This window comes from Durio zibethinus, chromosome 13 (assembly GCF_047325235.1).
Source record: "Durio zibethinus cultivar Kanyao isolate XHJ-2024 chromosome 13, ASM4732523v1, whole genome shotgun sequence".
NCBI classification, from domain to species: Eukaryota; Viridiplantae; Streptophyta; class Magnoliopsida; order Malvales; family Malvaceae; genus Durio; species Durio zibethinus.
Window position 1 is genome coordinate 13,000,452 of NC_143174.1, and position 16,328 is coordinate 13,016,779.

Below are 16,328 nucleotides of genomic sequence, written 5' to 3' on the forward strand. Positions count from 1 at the left end.
AAGAACCATTAACTTTAAAAATACATAAATATCACATAAAACTTCTAATACGCAAAAGTTTTGAAATCACAATGTAGATAAAAATATATATATATAAAAATCACAAAATCAAAGACTATTTAAGTTTTAATTTGACATTTGTAAAACCCTAAAGCAAGAGTAAAAAGAGAAATAAAAATAATTTTCAAAAACAAAAAAGGACAAAACACTTACAAGAAGAAATAAATATAATGTAAGTATTGATGCTTCAGATACTCAAATAAAGGAGAAGAAATTAAATTCAGAGAAGTAAAACAGAAATTTAAAAAAAAAAATTATCTGAGTGAAAAATGATGCAAGAGAACAAGAAAAAAAAAATAAAGTTTTTTTATGCCATGCAGTTTTGATAAAAAGAAGACGGAAGTCTCCTTTTTGTTTTAAAACTCCTTTTTGTTTGAAACGCGTAAGGGTAAAAATGTAAAATTAATTTCCTTTTCAACAAATTTTCAACTTAATATTTTTTTTATTAATTATTTTTCTCATTGGACCAACTAATAAAAATTTATATTGGATGGCATGTTTTTGTAATTCCCCCTAATTATTTCTGTCATCTCTTTTCTTCTCTTGGTTTCCTTTCTTTTCTCCTTTCTCTCTGTGTCTGTCCTTTTCTTGAATGTTTCTGCTTCTCTCACCTCATGATTCCTTGTTTTCCCGTTTAGATTCCGAGAAAATTCTCTAGGGATTTTGTTAATTTTTTGAAAGGATCCATTTCCGATAACTTTAGCCTGTTTCCTGTTTCCACCACTCGCCCCTCTCCTGTTTCTTTATAGATTTTTAGGTGGGTATGTAAGGACACTGAATACCCTAGACTAAAGCATCATTTTTAACCTTTTTTTTTCTCTTTTGAATCTTGTGCTCTTTAATCGCTATCTATCAAATTAGCATCTGGTTTTCAAACCAGTAATCTTTAGTGTATTGCCTAGTTTTTCACGTTTGAATTTTATTGTTTTTTTTAGTCTTAGCATTCAATCTAGGATCTGGGTCTTGTTTGTTTCTACTTATTTGTCTTCGTTCAACGTACATTTTTTCTTGCTGTTCAAGATTCGCTTTTGAATTAGCATAGGACTTTCTGTATTTCTCTGATTAGAGACTATCTTGTCTGATTGCTGTTGCGCGTACTTGATAATTTCTGAATTAATAGGTCAGTTTCCCAAATATATTTCAGCAAAAAAGCTATTGGTTTTTTTTTTTAGCTGCAAAACTTGGGGAGATCAAATAAGCCACGCATTGTTTTAAGTACTCCTGAATTTTAAAAGGTGACTTCACATGATTCATCCAATTGCAGACATAGATGGGTATATATCTTAACACGCCTAAGACTGAGAAATTCTCTGAAGATGGCGAGAATGATAGGATTAGATATGGTCTATCATCCATGCAAGGACGGCGTGCAACCATGGAAGATGCTGTGAGTAACGAAAGAAACCTTTTTATTTTTCAAATGTTCTAAGCATTTGTACCCTTTTTGTTACGTTCTACGGGATGAAAACTATATTGGGGGGGGGGGGGGGTATATTCTAACAATGATTTTTTAGGGGAAAGGTTTGGTAAATGGATTAGTCTTCTATAAAACCCCTTTCGGAATGGATTTTTCTGCCATTTCGTTCCCCATTCCCACCTCAAAAACACAAGACAATCATGTATTAGTATCTCTGTGAAAGTTCATTTATCATTTACGGTTTATATATTATTCTACAATTAACTTTTTTGGTCATTCACATCTAAGCCCTTCTCCTATTTCTGATAATCTCTTCTTAGACCTGCAAACAGAGTGGACTTAACTCCTCTTTTATACATGTCTTTCCTCCATTTTTGTCTTTAAAGTTTATATTCTTGTCAGTTTGTAATATTGGTCATTATCTTATATTTCTTCCAGATTCCCAGTTCTTTTTATATTATGGATGTATTATAGTTACTTCTATTATTTGTTTTGTTAGCATGCTGCAGATCCTGATCTCGATGCTTCTACTTCATTCTTTGGTGTTTATGATGGTCATGGAGGTAAGACTTGAATGGTTCAGGTATCTTATGATTGTTTTCGGTTTCATGTACTGGTTTCATTTGTTATACACCATCTGAACTAGGGGTTTTTGTTCCTTCCTATCCATGCTCCTACTTAAGACTTGAACCAACTGAAGAATCTCGAAGCCTTCTTTTTATAGCATGACTCTGTTGAGACGTTTAGGGAATTCACTTTGGTGTCAGTGAATGCTTAGTATCTTTTAACCTTTTCTCTTTAAAGGGTTCTCATAATTGTTCTTGGCAACTGTGCTTAATTTTGATACTAAGTGACTTATTTCATAGATCACTCTGTGAATAGCTTCGAGCTTTTTTCAAATATGATTAAGTTATGGCTGCTGTTCGCCTGTCTTCAATTTGTCCAAATTTGTAACTTGCAGGCAAGGTAGTTGCAAAATTCTGTGCCAAATATCTTCACCAGCAGGTACTCAAGCATGAAGCATATGCAGCTGGGGACATAGAGACATCAGTTGAGAGAGCATTTTTCAGGTTATTTAATTTCATTACTTGAGTTTATGTTTGATCTTCACTTGCTTTGATTGTTATGGAGTCAACAATGAAATTGTGGTTCCTGAATGATTTGGGGATTCGGTGTTTAGTACTTGCTAGTAATAATGTATGTTGATCAATTATTTGATACTTGTGACTTTTCCTTTTTGATCCACCTTTTAGGGCTGCTAAGATCTCTTTATGTATTTCCCAAAGTTACTTCTCCTAGAAATATCTAATGCATGCACGTTCCAGGCATGTTGAAATAGTATCTCTGCCATTATTACAATTTTAGTAGCTTGAAAAGCAAATTGACACAACTGGTGTCACTGATTTAAAGACTGTTGTTGCTTTTCTTGTATAATCTTAATAATATCATTTTTTGTTAAACATTGTACTTCAAATCTTATATCTCATCAAGGTTATAGATCTCATAATTTTCTGCTATTCAGTAATTTTTATCTAATTAGATTTAAGGCTTTCTAAATGTTTTACCTCCCATAGAGCCCTTTCAGAAAAGATCAAAGTGCTTTTACAAACCTTTGATACAAGTATGGAAGGAGAAATTTGTTACAAATGATAGTGCTCCGTGCTCCATTACCCATCTTGTCCCCCCCCCCCCTCCCCCTTCCCCCTTCCCCCTTTTTGTGGTTTGAATGCCTTTCCCATTGTTCATTTCATGTGTTTTCAACTTGAGTTACATTTAGTGCAGAATGGTTGAGATGATGCGTGGACAAAGAGGATGGAGAGAATTAGCCATTTTGGGTGATAAAATAAACAAGTTTAATGGCATGATAGAAGGATTGATATGGTCTCCAAGGGGTGGTGATGGTAATGACCAAGTTGATAATTGAGCCTTTGAGGAGGTACTTATGAAAACCAAAAGAATATACCTCTGTTATTTTCTTTAACTAGAATGCTGAACAGAATTTGATGTTTGCTGCAAACAATAATGGAAACCAAGATTGAAGAAGAATAATAGAACTTGCATTGCTACATGTTAACTCTTAGCTGATGTGGTGTATCTATGCAGATATAGAGCCCTGATGTTGGAGAATATATTCTATCTTGAACTTTAACATTTTTCTATGCACTTACCTTTTTGAGTTTGGGCAGGTATCATAAATGTGCAATCTCTGGGTTTTTCTGTGGTTGCATGATAATATTATTCATCCATAATTTTCCTGCATTATTTTATCTGTACAATTAAGAAATTTTTTTATTGCAACAATTTGCATGTATAACTTGTATTTGTTTTCTAAAATACAATCAGGGCCCTCATTCTGACTTTTCTGGACCAACTTCTGGGAGTTCAGCCTCTGTTGCAGTTGTAAGAAACAACCAACTTATTGTTGCAAATGCAGGTGATTCTCGTTGTGTGATATCTAGAAAGGGTAGAGGTAATATACTAATGGGATGTACTTAGCTAGTTTCTTTTTGAATGGATACTAAAATGGAGATTACTTTTGTAAATCAATTTCAATTATTTGTGGATGTACTGGCTATTGTACTTTGAACTATGGGCATTAAACATAAGTCACTGTAGGGAATATTCTTTTCTTTCTGAATATCTTTGTCCTTAAATTACTTATTTTCTGTAGGCATACAATCTTTCTAGGGATCACAAACCTAACATTGAGGCAGAGAAGAAAGAATTTTAAAAGCTGGTGGTTTTATACACGCAGGACGTGTCAACTGCTGTTTGAATCTTGCAAGAGCTATAGGTAATTTACCTCCCTATTTGATATCTAGAAAACAAAAAAAAAAAAAGGACTAATTGAACTTGCTGCTTCAGTCCTTGGAATTTCCTTGAGAGCGAGAGACTTATGCCACTGGGCTCAAAGTGCTATTTCTTTTCCTAAATCTATTGAATAACATTTCTATACATCCATGGTTTCCTATGCAAATGTATGGCATCCGTAGACATCTGATATTTTTATGCATTGATGGGTGAGAAATAGAGAGAGAGAGGTGGATAGAGGGAGAGATGTAGTTTTAATCTATTGATTCCTTTTCCTGATAGGTGACGTGGAATTCAAGCAGAATAAATTTTTGCCTGCTGAAAAGCAAATTGTAACTGCAAATCCAGACATAAACACTGTTAAGTATGTCCTCTGTCAGCTATGTGACCAGATTTATACTATTAAATTTTCCATTTTTTCTTTAATATGTGCTTATCAATCCTAAAAATCTTTGGCGCTTGTGGTATCTGACTTCTACAACTTACTAATTTTCATTTAGGTTGAGCTCTGTGATGATGATGACTTTATTGTCCTGGCATGTGATGGAATCTGGTATATATCTAATGCTTTTTCCTTGTAGGTTATATAGTGGAATTAGAATTTAATCTATCTCATTTCACAACTTTATTTAGTTGAGTATCATTTATGTCTGACTAGATTTCATTCTTGAATTTAGTATCTAATGCCTTCTCAATTTTGAATTTTATATTTCAGGGATTGCATGTCGAGTCAGACACTGGTAGATTTAATTCATGAACAACTAAATTCAGTACGTACATTAGCCTAACTTTGATAGATAAGTTGATTCCTGCCTGTATGTTTGAATACTTGTTTAGGCAAATTTGCTAGGTCAGTTGAGTTCATTCCTTGCGTTATACTTATTTATTTATTTAATTATGTTTGTATATTTAGTACCAACTCTTGCATGCAATGCAAGAAAGCAAGCTTTCTGTTGTTTGTGGGAGAGTACTTGACTGGTGCTTAGCACCATCAACAGCCACGGGTGAGGGTTGTGACAATATGACCATGATCTTGGTGCAGTTCAAGAAATCAATCAAGTCTGCATCATCTGCAGAGGAGCAATCCTCCCATTCCAATTCAGTTGACACTGAATCAAAACCCGAAGGAAGTTAAGAAAAGTAGTTGCAAACTGTTGGTGTAGGTATCAGATCCTCTAGTTGAAGAAGATTTGAGGACCTTATATCAAAACATTGGGATATGCATTTGTACATATATGCTTTAGAGCAGGAACGAATTGATGACATTAACAAAAAATAATAATAATAATAATGATTTTATTTTTATATCGTCATTTAGCGGGGGTGTTTTTTTATGTCCGACAATACAATAGTATATCATACTTTTAGTGACGACATTTACATTGTTTGCCCATTTCTCTCCTATTCTTTATTTCAGGTTCGCAGCAGAAGCACAGATATTTGACGATCAGTAGCTACTCGAGTCATCATTCTAGAATACACAGTTGTAAATAACACAAATCATATTTCGTACAGGTCACCATAAACTAGACTTTAAAAATTACCCTGTGACATTCCAGGTTTTACCATTCAAATAATACTCCACATCGAAATACAGTCAAAATTAGAAAGAGAAAGATTTTTATTCATATGACAAATGAGCAATCCACTACGTTCATATTATGCTAAACTGAGCAAATTTGCCCTGGTTTACAGTTAATGCTGAACAAAGAATTGTAAGGCACTGATTTTCCTCTTCCCACCTCAAATCAAAAGTTTTTCGGTGCGACAGTCAAATCCTGTCCCCACCTCAGTTTACTGCTAAATTATATTTGAAAAGATTACTTATTCATTACACTTGCAAAGCCACCTGATCTTGCCATGATATTTTCTTCTGCTCAACCCTTTTGCCATTGATAAAACAGTTTTTGGGCTTCTTCTCCTTTCTCGACGGGGCCTGAACATCTACTTGACTCCTCTTACCCCCTTCCTCATGATCCTGCAATATGAAAATAGTTAACGGATTCCAATGTCAACCCTTATTAGCACAAGAAATTCTCAATCTATATATTTCAAGTTGATTACCACGTTTGGGTCTAAATCAGGAAGAGAACATGGTCCTCTCTCAACAGCTTCATTGATGCCATAGTTTTTAGCCATTTTGCTTTGCAGGCAGGGATTTTGTAATTGAACAGAATCTTGCAGTAGTTCATATTCTTGAGACTGGGTTATTGATAAATCGCTGTACCTCCGTCTTAAGAATCTAGAATTCAGGAGAAAGGGTAGATATTTTTAATTTATCCAACGTTCTTGATCGCAAAAATCAATACAATTTCAGGAAGTAGATATCATACCGAACTTCAACCAAAAGAGTTTCTCGCTTCTGGTTCACTGTCTGCAATTTCTTCTTAATTGAAACAAATTCCTATTAGTGATTGGCACGGAGGAAGAATTAATTGCTAACTCAAGTACAAACAGTTAGAATAATTAGTAACTATAAACACTCACTCTATATATTCCGTGAGAATAAGTTTCTATCCACTCCTAACACAGCTATTTCGCTTAATTGCGGTGTAATAATCAAGCAGAAGCCAACATTTGAACAATTAGCCCAATTTTATCGTTCAGCAGTTGGACTAAGAAACTAGTAAGAATTTAGGCAGAAACAAACTCAATATCAGTATCCTACAGGCTATAGACTTCAGACAGCATCAAAACAAGAAACTAGAATCTATGATTGCATGATAAAATAAGTGTTTGATGATCAAAAGATTGCAGCCTAGTTAATCACATAACACAACTAAATAGAGTAATTGAGGCAAAATGACTGACCTTTTGCAATTCCAGGAACTCCTGGAGTAGATTTTGATGCTTCAATCTAGCCCTAGCTTCCTCATCAACGTAGTTATATTGCCGATGAGAATTTAGAGAAGCCCTTTTCATCTTAATTGAGATCCCAATAACAAACACTTGAAAATTGATTAAAAAATTTATCAAGAAAATATATCAGAAAATTTGCAGAAAACTCCGAAAGCCCTTCTATCTTTTTAAAAAAAAAAAAAAAAAATCTTCAGCCTTAAAATTTTATAATCCAGAAAACTATCTCCAGTTCCAATTAGGAGAAGAAAAAAAGAAAATTCCAAGAACCCAAAAAGAAGCTTGTTTTTATTAGCTTATTGACAAATCCGAAACCAAAACATGGTAAGAAAGAAAAACCAGAATTGAGTCACATAAGGGAGATACGAATTGGAATTCTAGGGAACGAAGAAAAAGGGGCAGCGAACGGAAGAAACACAAAAAAGGCAATAATAATGATAATAAAAATAATAACGAAGAAGGAGAGGAAGGAGAAAGTTGGGGTGTATCCGATCTGCTATTCTCCTTCTCTGAAACTGGTTGGAGATTGTGAGAACCCGAAATGTCCCATGAAGAACGGGAATGAGTTTTGAGTTGAATCAGTGATGGAAGATGGGATGCAGACAAGGGCAAATGTGGGAATTAAGTTGTTTTTTTTTTTTTTTTTTTTTTTAGAGATAGGGAGCTCTGTGGTTGGAGGACAATTGAAGACATCTTTCCTTCTCTCTATCTGTCTTAGCTTTCCATGTTTCCTTTTCATTTTTTTATTTTTATTTAAGAGAAGGGAAGATTTTCATTTTGTATTTATTTTTCTGTTGTGCAGTACATAAGATTTTGGTCAAGCTGGGCCATTTTACACAGAGAATGGTTTTGTTTTGGAGGATTTTTGGCCATGGAAGCAAAAAAGGCAGGAGATAAATGGCTACTCTTTGTTCGATAGGGTTGCAGTTGGCGCCAAAGAAAGAACCTTCACATGGCTTAAACTGGTGGTGTTTTGTGTTGTTGGATAACAGCTACAGCATCTTCCCTTTAATTACAAATATATCCTCCTTTCTTTAGCCCTTGAAACTTGTCATAATTACCAAATTATTGATACGGGATTTATATTTAATACACTATAGAATTCATATATTATCAATAAAATCGTTAATATTACTTCATTAATGAGTAAATATTAATTTTTAAAATAAATATATAAAAATTAATATTTTAAAAAAATTTTACTTATTAATGACGTGATATTATCTAATTCATTTTATTAATAAGATAACATCATCATATTCATTAATTGTGTATACAAATAATATATCAAATATAAATCTATATAATAATTATGTGTTATAAATTTTTTTATCAATTTAGTATTTAAAGAAATAGAAATTTTGATTTAGAATCTAAATTTTTATTTTGTTAAGCAATTTGATTTTTCAAACTATTAATTAATTTACGTATATGATATTAATACTTAATAAAATAATGACACATGATATAAATATTCAGTTGTTGTTATATCAATTATTTTTCACATCAATATTTAAATAAAAAGTCAAAATTTATTTTAAAATATATTTTTAATTCAAAATTAAAAAAGAAAAAATTGTGAAAAAAAAAAAAAGAGAAGAGAAAAAAGAGAGAGGGGAAAAAAAGGTACAAATGGAGTAGACCTATCTCGATTCAATTAGATCTGACAATTCGTATTTTCGTATCATATCTTTTGTTGTGTTTGACATATGTGATAATATGAATTATTAAAATACGATCACAACATAATTATAAAATATGTTTAAATCTTAAACATGAACACGATATGTTTATTATGATATTATACGTGACATAATACGATTAACATGTGTATAATTAATTTGTTTAAACACTATATAAATAACACGAATATACACGAATAAACATAATGAATATGGATATACACAAATTAATACAACTAAAATGAATATATACAAAAACATGGCTAAAATAATAAGTAATTATAACTTATCCATCATTTACAACTTAATAAATTTAACACATTAATAATACAAAAAAGCACTTGCATATTAAATGGAATATAAATTTTTTTATACCCATTTAATATGTATTTAATGTATATTTAAATTTTAATATATATTACATAACTATATTAATTTTTAGTATTAAATTCAAAATGATGAACTACTAAAGATTAATGAATAAAATAATAATGTATAAGATTAATATTAACACTTATATTGTATTTATATAATTAATATAAAAAATAATTTTATAATAATTATTAAATGAGTATCATGATTGTATGTTTAAAATAATCGTTATATGGTATTGAATGGCTAATTAAATATCATAATTAAAATATTAAAAATTAAAATAATTTTTATATGCTTATATTAAAATAAATAAATAAATGTGTTAAACGTGTTAAATATGTTAATTGTCTATTAGTATGATAAGATTAAATTAAACGTATTTTTCATATTGTGTCATGTGTTCAACATGTATATGTATAATATATTTTATCTGAACCTATTTTTTGTATCTTATACATATTTATAAGTGTCAATGTTTGTGTATAAAATATGAATTGTGTTATGTCAAAATTTGTATCCATATAAATAAATACTAAACATGCTTTTTCAAAACATATATATATATATAATTTTTTTATTGTTTGCATATTGTATCATTCTATCATGTCTAAAATTATCAAATCTAAATCCGATCTTAAAGCGATCATATATGCCACTTATATCCCCTCTCTCTCCTCTCTTTCTCTCTCTTTCTTTTTGTTTCCTCTCTTTCCTTGACCTTTTTCTTTTTCTTTTCATTTATTTTTTTTAAAATTCAGATTATTTTTTTTGTGATTTTTTTAAAATTATTTGTTGACATGATGATAATTAATGTAATAATAATTGAATATTTATAATACATGACATTTTAAAATGATTTGTTGACATGATAATAATTAATGTAATAATAATTTAATATTTATAGTACATGACATTATTTTATAAGATATTTATACTGCATCAATCATTTAACTAACTACAAAAAAAATGAAATATAGAAATATTTAATGAAATAAAAGTTGAAACATCAAAATAAAAAATGTTATTTTTTTTCAAATATCGAATTGATAAAAAATATATAATACAAAGATCATTTTATGTACTAAACCCAATCCAATCTTTTATTGTACCATAACTTTGACTTCTATAATACATGTTGATGGCATTGACATCTTGACACCATCCAAACTGAGCTCCGAAGTCCCATGCAAATGCAATGGAAGAGATTGAGAGAAATTCGGCACATGTTTTTTTCTTTAACAAAAATCTGTACGAGGAAATGAAAACACAACCTCTTGTTCATCTATACATGCGCTTTGACAGTTCGCAGATAGGTGTTAAGTGGTTAGGAAGATTAGTCTAGAAAATATTTTTAACACTACTATTTAATATGTTGAAATTAAGGTAAAATCATTCAACTGCATCAATTGAAAAAAACGAACTTTTTAAATTAGGGATCTTGAGTTAACAGAGAAAAACGACACTTTAATTCCTTTCTTGACACTCCATTGTACCTGGTAAGCTGTAAGCAAATAAGTAATCAGTTTTACTTTGTTTAAGGAGTTAAGGTTGAGGAAAATTTTCAAAAATTAAAAATAAATTTAAAATTATAATATTTAATTTGATTTGAATAAAAATTTTTTTTCATTTTTTTTAATTCAGATATTAAATATTTTAATTTGATTCATATAAATTGTCGGGTCATAAAATAAAAAAATAATAAAAAATATTAAAATCAACCAAATTATATATATCTTTTGAAAAAATTATTTAATATACTGATAATAAAATTTTTTAATTTCATAAATTGAATTAAAATGATAACATATATTTGTTAATATCTATTTAAAAAAAACTAATTTAAAAAACAAGTGAAATATATTTTACCATTTTAACTCCATCTGTGAAATTAAAAACCTTCACTGTTAGAATATCAAATAATTCCTCTTTTATCTCATCCGTTATCACAGGAATAGCAGCAGAGATACCACCAACAAAACAAGGCGTCAGGTAAGTTGTCCGATGCCTGCAGGAATCATGTCGGAACTGAATGACTCTGAAAAAGAAACCCAATGTTATCTTTCATTGCTCTCCACGTGGTTCCAGGAAAATCAGAGACCTTTCTTTCGCCACTCATGCCAAGGAGGGGAGCTGGAAGTCACAGCATTAGAGATTGACATGGATCCTTTTTTCTAAATCTGCTCGTAAGTTTTTCTATAAGAAAAATTCCCTAAATTTTTACACACCAAGTGAAGTCATAAAAAAAGCACAAGAGAATTGACTATGGAGAAATTACCAGTAATATTTTTCATAACATATTAGACGGATAATAGTATGATCTAAAATATTCTTTCCTTTTTACATCAAAGGACAATGCAGGCCAAAAGCAAAAAAGACGAAAGGTTATGTATGTCATCTACACCTAACAAAATCATCGTATAACATCACAAAATCTTACATGCACGATGTGCCTAAAAACCTGCAAATGCACCTTACATCCAACTTGAATAGGAAACATCAAGCACAGCTGAAAATGCTGCAGCTAAAGATAAATTCCACTCTCCAAACTGCTAAAATGCCAGATAAAGCATCAGCAAGACTAACCAAGCCTGACATACATGAGAGGAACTTAACGGGTGATTTTGACATCAAATTGTCAAATTCTCAATAATTTTCTGAATCTGTACGAGAAGAGTTGAAAAGGAAAATACATGCTCCATCTTGTACACAGAGATCAGCAGCCAGGTATAATAAGTAGGCATATAAGCATCTAGATATTTCAACTTTCAAGATTGATTAGGAAGCTGAGCAAATGTTCCCATGTTTGGGCTGCAGCCACCAACCATCATCTGTTTGTAAACTGCATAGGCATGGTCAGAATTTCCAGACTCACTGTACCCTCGAATTAGAGCATTGTAGTCACACAGTGGGTTAAAGGCCCATAAGTTGTAGTTCTTCGTAAAACTTCCCAGCTTGCTCCACCATTCCAACAGTCCCAAGATTGAGCATTAAAGAATTGTAAGTGTAAAGATGAGGACTTATACCCCTATTCCTCATTTCATCAAAAAGAGAGAGAGCTTCCTCTACGCTACCAGACCTTCCAAGCCCATTAATCATAAGGTTATAAGATACCAATCAGGATCAAGGCAAGTTAGCTTGTGTTCCTCAAAATAGTGCATAGCATCATCTACCCTTCCCACCAAGCAGAGGCAGTCTACAAGAATGGTGTAGGACTTCAAGTCTGGTCTTGTCCCCTCCTTAGCCATCCTTTTAAATAACTCACAAGCAGTATCTACATCACCCGTTTTTCCTTATCCATTTATAAGAATATTATAAATAGCACAATTAGCTTTGCATCCGTAGTCTACCATCTCCTTGAATAACTGCTTTGCTTCATCAAGTCTTCCCAATTTAGAAGTCCATCTATAAGAGGCCCACATGTACAGGGAGTTAGACAGAAATCTCCACTTATGAGATCATAATACGTATTCATAGCCTTTTCTATGATGATTGATTTCACAAGACCAGAAAGGACTATATTCTGAGTTATAGTATTAGGCTTGCATCCACGACAAATTATCTCTTCATACACTTCAAAGAGTTTATCGGAGTGACCAGACTTCCCACAAGCATCAAGCAACAAGTTATAGGTAGAAATATCAGGAGAGCAACCAATGCTCTTCATCTCCTCAAAAAGGCCCCAAGCCAATTTAGTGACATGGACTTCAAGCAGCCCATCAATTAACAAATTATATGCTCTGGGCGTTGGGATAACCCCCATATTTTTTGTGAACTTGGCAAATAAATCTCTTGCAAGAATGGCTTTCTTGTGCCTACACAAATTTCTTATCAGTGGCACCAAAATAGAGTCATCCTTACAGATCTTATTGAATGTCAATGTCCCAGTGAATAGAACAGCTTTATCTATTCCAGCTTCCATCACGATCCCACTCATTAAATCTTTCCAAAATGACCCATTTGTATCAATTCCGTCCTGATAAACAAAGTCCTGAGCAATCTTGACGCATCCATAACCTGCCCATCCTTCACAACACCAGGAAGAAGGGTGCACAAAGTCACATAATGAGTGTAAAGCAGCTTGTTCATCTGATGAAAGACCCAAATTGCATCCTTAACTCTGTTTTCTTTAATAAAGCCATAAATAATAGTGTTGTAAGTCAGAACCTCAGGACTACAATTCCTTGTCATCATTTTATATAGCATTTTCAAAGCCAAATCAACCTCATCATTCTTGCAAAGGCAATCTAGCAGAGTGTTGAAAGTTATTGCGTTAGTGGGACACCGGTGCCTGGTCATACTTTCAAACAATTCAACTGCTTTTTGTACTTAACCCTCTTTCCCTAATCCAGCTATTAATGTGTTAAAGGTCACGACTGAAGGAGCAAGCTTCATGTCCTTCATTTTATAAAACATTTCCCATGCCTCGCCTACTCGGCCAGCTTTGAAAAGCATGCCAATCAAAGAATTAATGATAATTACATCAGGTTCACACTGATTTTCCAGCATCTCAGACAGTAACTCAATGGCTTCATCTACTTGCCCAACTATATTATAGCACTTAATCATCATGTTATAGGTCACTAAATCTGGAGCAAGCCCACTACTTTTAAGCCCATTAAAAATAGATTTTGCTTCGCCAAGCCTTGCTGCTTCAGCAAGACTATACAAAGATGCATTGCAAGCAATAACGTTAGGAACAATTCCTCTAGCTTTCATCTTCTCAAAGGTCTCGAGAGCTTTGCCATGGTCACCAGACTTTCCATAATAGTTAATGAAAATGATGTATGTATAAGCAGTAGGTTTAATGCCTAGAGATTCCAAATTAGTAAAAAGTTCCAATGCCTCATCAACCCTATTTGCCCTCAATAATCCACAAATTAATGTGTTGTAAGTATGAAGATTGGGAAAGACCCCTTGCTTTCTCATGACCTCCAACATATCAAAAGCTTCCTCCAAATTTCTAACTTTGCAGAAAGCATTGATAAGTATGGTAAAAGTTACCACGTCAGAAGCATAACCATCAGCTTCCATTTCACTCCAAAATTCTTTCACTAACTCCAAGTCTCCACAGTCACTAAACTTGTCCAACAAAGTAACGTAGGTTATTCTGTCAGGTTTATGATTGCTCGCTTTCATCTTTAAGAATATTTCCCTTGCTTGATCAAGTCTCCCAGTATTACAAAGAGCATCTATGAGAACAGTATAGGTAACAACATCAGGCCCACACCCCAGATCATCCATTCTCTTCAAGATCCCAAATGCCTCATTGATTTTCCCAGCCCTATTAAGCACTTTAATGCATATTGTAAAGGTGTAAACATTTGGCTTCAATCCCAGAGTCTCCATATCTTCTAGCAAATCCATAACTGTTCCAATATCCCTTCTCTTCCCAGATGCTACCATGAGAGCTGAATAAGCCTTAAAACTAGGCTTTAGATCTTCAGAGATCGTTCTTCTATAAACCTGCAGAGCCTCCCTGGAAAACCCAGATTGAAGTAGCAAAGGGATCAATCCATTACATGAATATACTTTAAGAACAAACCCAGCATTTCTCATTCTATCAAGTCCAAATGGTGCTTGCTGGAGCCCTCCTGTGATATCAAGACCCTTAAAAACAGTCAAATATGTATTCAAATCCCTCATGATGATTTGCTTTTGCATAAATTCAAACACAAAACGCATATCTCCTACCATTCTGTGAATTCTCAAGACTTCAAGCATATGATTACAAGTTTCAGTGGTGTGAACAACGTTGGGCAACTCTGCAACTGGTTTAAAGTAAGAAAAAGCAGAATTTGGATCGGAAATCGATTTGAGAACCCTGGAAACTTCCTCAGAAGCCAAGTTATTTTTGTATTTCCCTTTTGCCACCACCATTTCACAAGAACTTTTCATCACATAGAAACCCAATTGCTGTTTTCTATGCTTCTTCCAAGTCACCATATATCCATATGGCAAAACCTTAAAATTTCCAATCTTTCTACCTCCAAAGGACACATTTTTATGGCTAAAAGCAGAAACTTTACTATCAGCTAAAATACAAGTATAATTGAGACTATTGCAGCAAGCAGTCGTGGAGCAAAGTTTTAAAACAGCCATAAAAGAGTTATTACCAACAAAACGATGATCATGTGCAGGTAATCAGAGATGGGTCACTTTTCGCATAGCTTCTGTTCATTGCATTGTCTTTGAAAGAACATGAAAACGTAAAGATAGAGAAAAGCTCATTCACTTACCTAAAATATCTGCTTGGCTCTAGAGAGAGAGGGGTTTATCGGTTTTACTTACAGGATCTCCATGACCGCAGAATTTAGGCATTTGGGATATTTTCTGTTCTATCACATTATTTCCTTTTATTTTCATATCTTTTACCCTTTATTATTTTTAATTATTTCTCTCACAAGACTTCCTTTTTGTCCCGTTTTATTTTTCGTACTTAATAGTGGCATTTTTTTATGTGAAAATATTCGAACATATTGGAATTCTAAAATCAACAACTTTTTACCCTTGATAAGTTATATTATCAATCATCGATCAATAATATAAATCAATAAATGATTCAATCAATTAAAATTATTTTTTTTGATAAAAAAATTTTGAGTGCAAGTCTTCTCAATAGTTATTTGTTGAGGTCATCTCAATAGTTATTTATTTTTAATATACTTAACAAATATTTTTAAATTTAATTTTCATTTTGTCTTATAATAAGGATATGTCATTTATCAAGTTAATTTTTTCTTTGCTTTTTTAATAATTTTTCCTATTTACAACTTTTTTCTTTCTAAATACTTATAATTTTTTTAATATTTTAACTTTTTTATGTGGAGCTCATATAATATTATTGATAAAAAATTGATTTTTCTTTTTTTGATAAAATTTTCCAAAAAGATATTAGAAAAACTCATTGTTGTTAATGTTGGTGACAATTTGATTTTTTTACCATTTTGTCTTTGTTAATTATTTCTTTTATTTTTTATTTGATAATTTGATTGAAAAAAAAAAAGTCAATTGATGTATACACGTAAAACCCAATTTCGTTTCTTTACCTTTTTGATATTTTGAAATAGAGGGTTTAATTAAATCAAAATAAAAAATTAAGAATTTGATTTATTTAATAAATTATTAAA

At 32.1% G+C, this 16,328-nt stretch overlaps 1 protein-coding gene and 2 pseudogenes across 5 annotated transcripts; 1 reads left to right on the top strand and 2 right to left on the bottom strand.

Moving 5' to 3' along the window:
• Positions 1-566: 566 nt before the first annotated feature.
• Positions 567-5,593, top strand: LOC111302848 (putative protein phosphatase 2C 60; annotated as a pseudogene). Its single transcript, XR_016326482.1, has 10 exons — positions 567-1,447; positions 1,977-2,040; positions 2,439-2,547; positions 3,260-3,413; positions 3,821-3,944; positions 4,147-4,271; positions 4,571-4,647; positions 4,789-4,841; positions 5,004-5,058; positions 5,202-5,593. The product of XR_016326482.1 is annotated as a putative protein phosphatase 2C 60 (transcript).
• Positions 5,594-5,891: 298 nt separating this feature from the next.
• Positions 5,892-8,242, bottom strand: LOC111302847 (uncharacterized). 4 transcript variants are annotated; one of them, XM_022898714.2, is made up of 4 exons: positions 7,100-8,242; positions 6,622-6,692; positions 6,356-6,530; positions 5,892-6,266 (listed from the first exon to the last, which is right to left on the bottom strand). In XM_022898714.2, the coding sequence occupies exons 1-4, from the start codon at positions 7,208-7,210 to the stop codon at positions 6,120-6,122; spliced, it is 504 nt and encodes a 167-aa protein (XP_022754449.2). In that variant the 5' UTR covers positions 7,211-8,242; the 3' UTR covers positions 5,892-6,119. The 4 variants fall into 4 exon arrangements, with proteins under 4 accessions (XP_022754449.2, XP_089598013.1, XP_089598012.1 ...); XM_089741887.1 differs by having other exon boundaries at positions 6,353-6,530; positions 6,622-6,662; positions 7,100-8,233; XM_089741886.1 differs by having other exon boundaries at positions 6,353-6,530; positions 6,622-6,671; positions 7,100-8,232.
• A 2,840-nt stretch (positions 8,243-11,082) lies between these two features.
• Positions 11,083-15,567, bottom strand: LOC111302849 (uncharacterized; annotated as a pseudogene).
• Between the last annotated feature and the right edge of the window lie 761 nt (positions 15,568-16,328).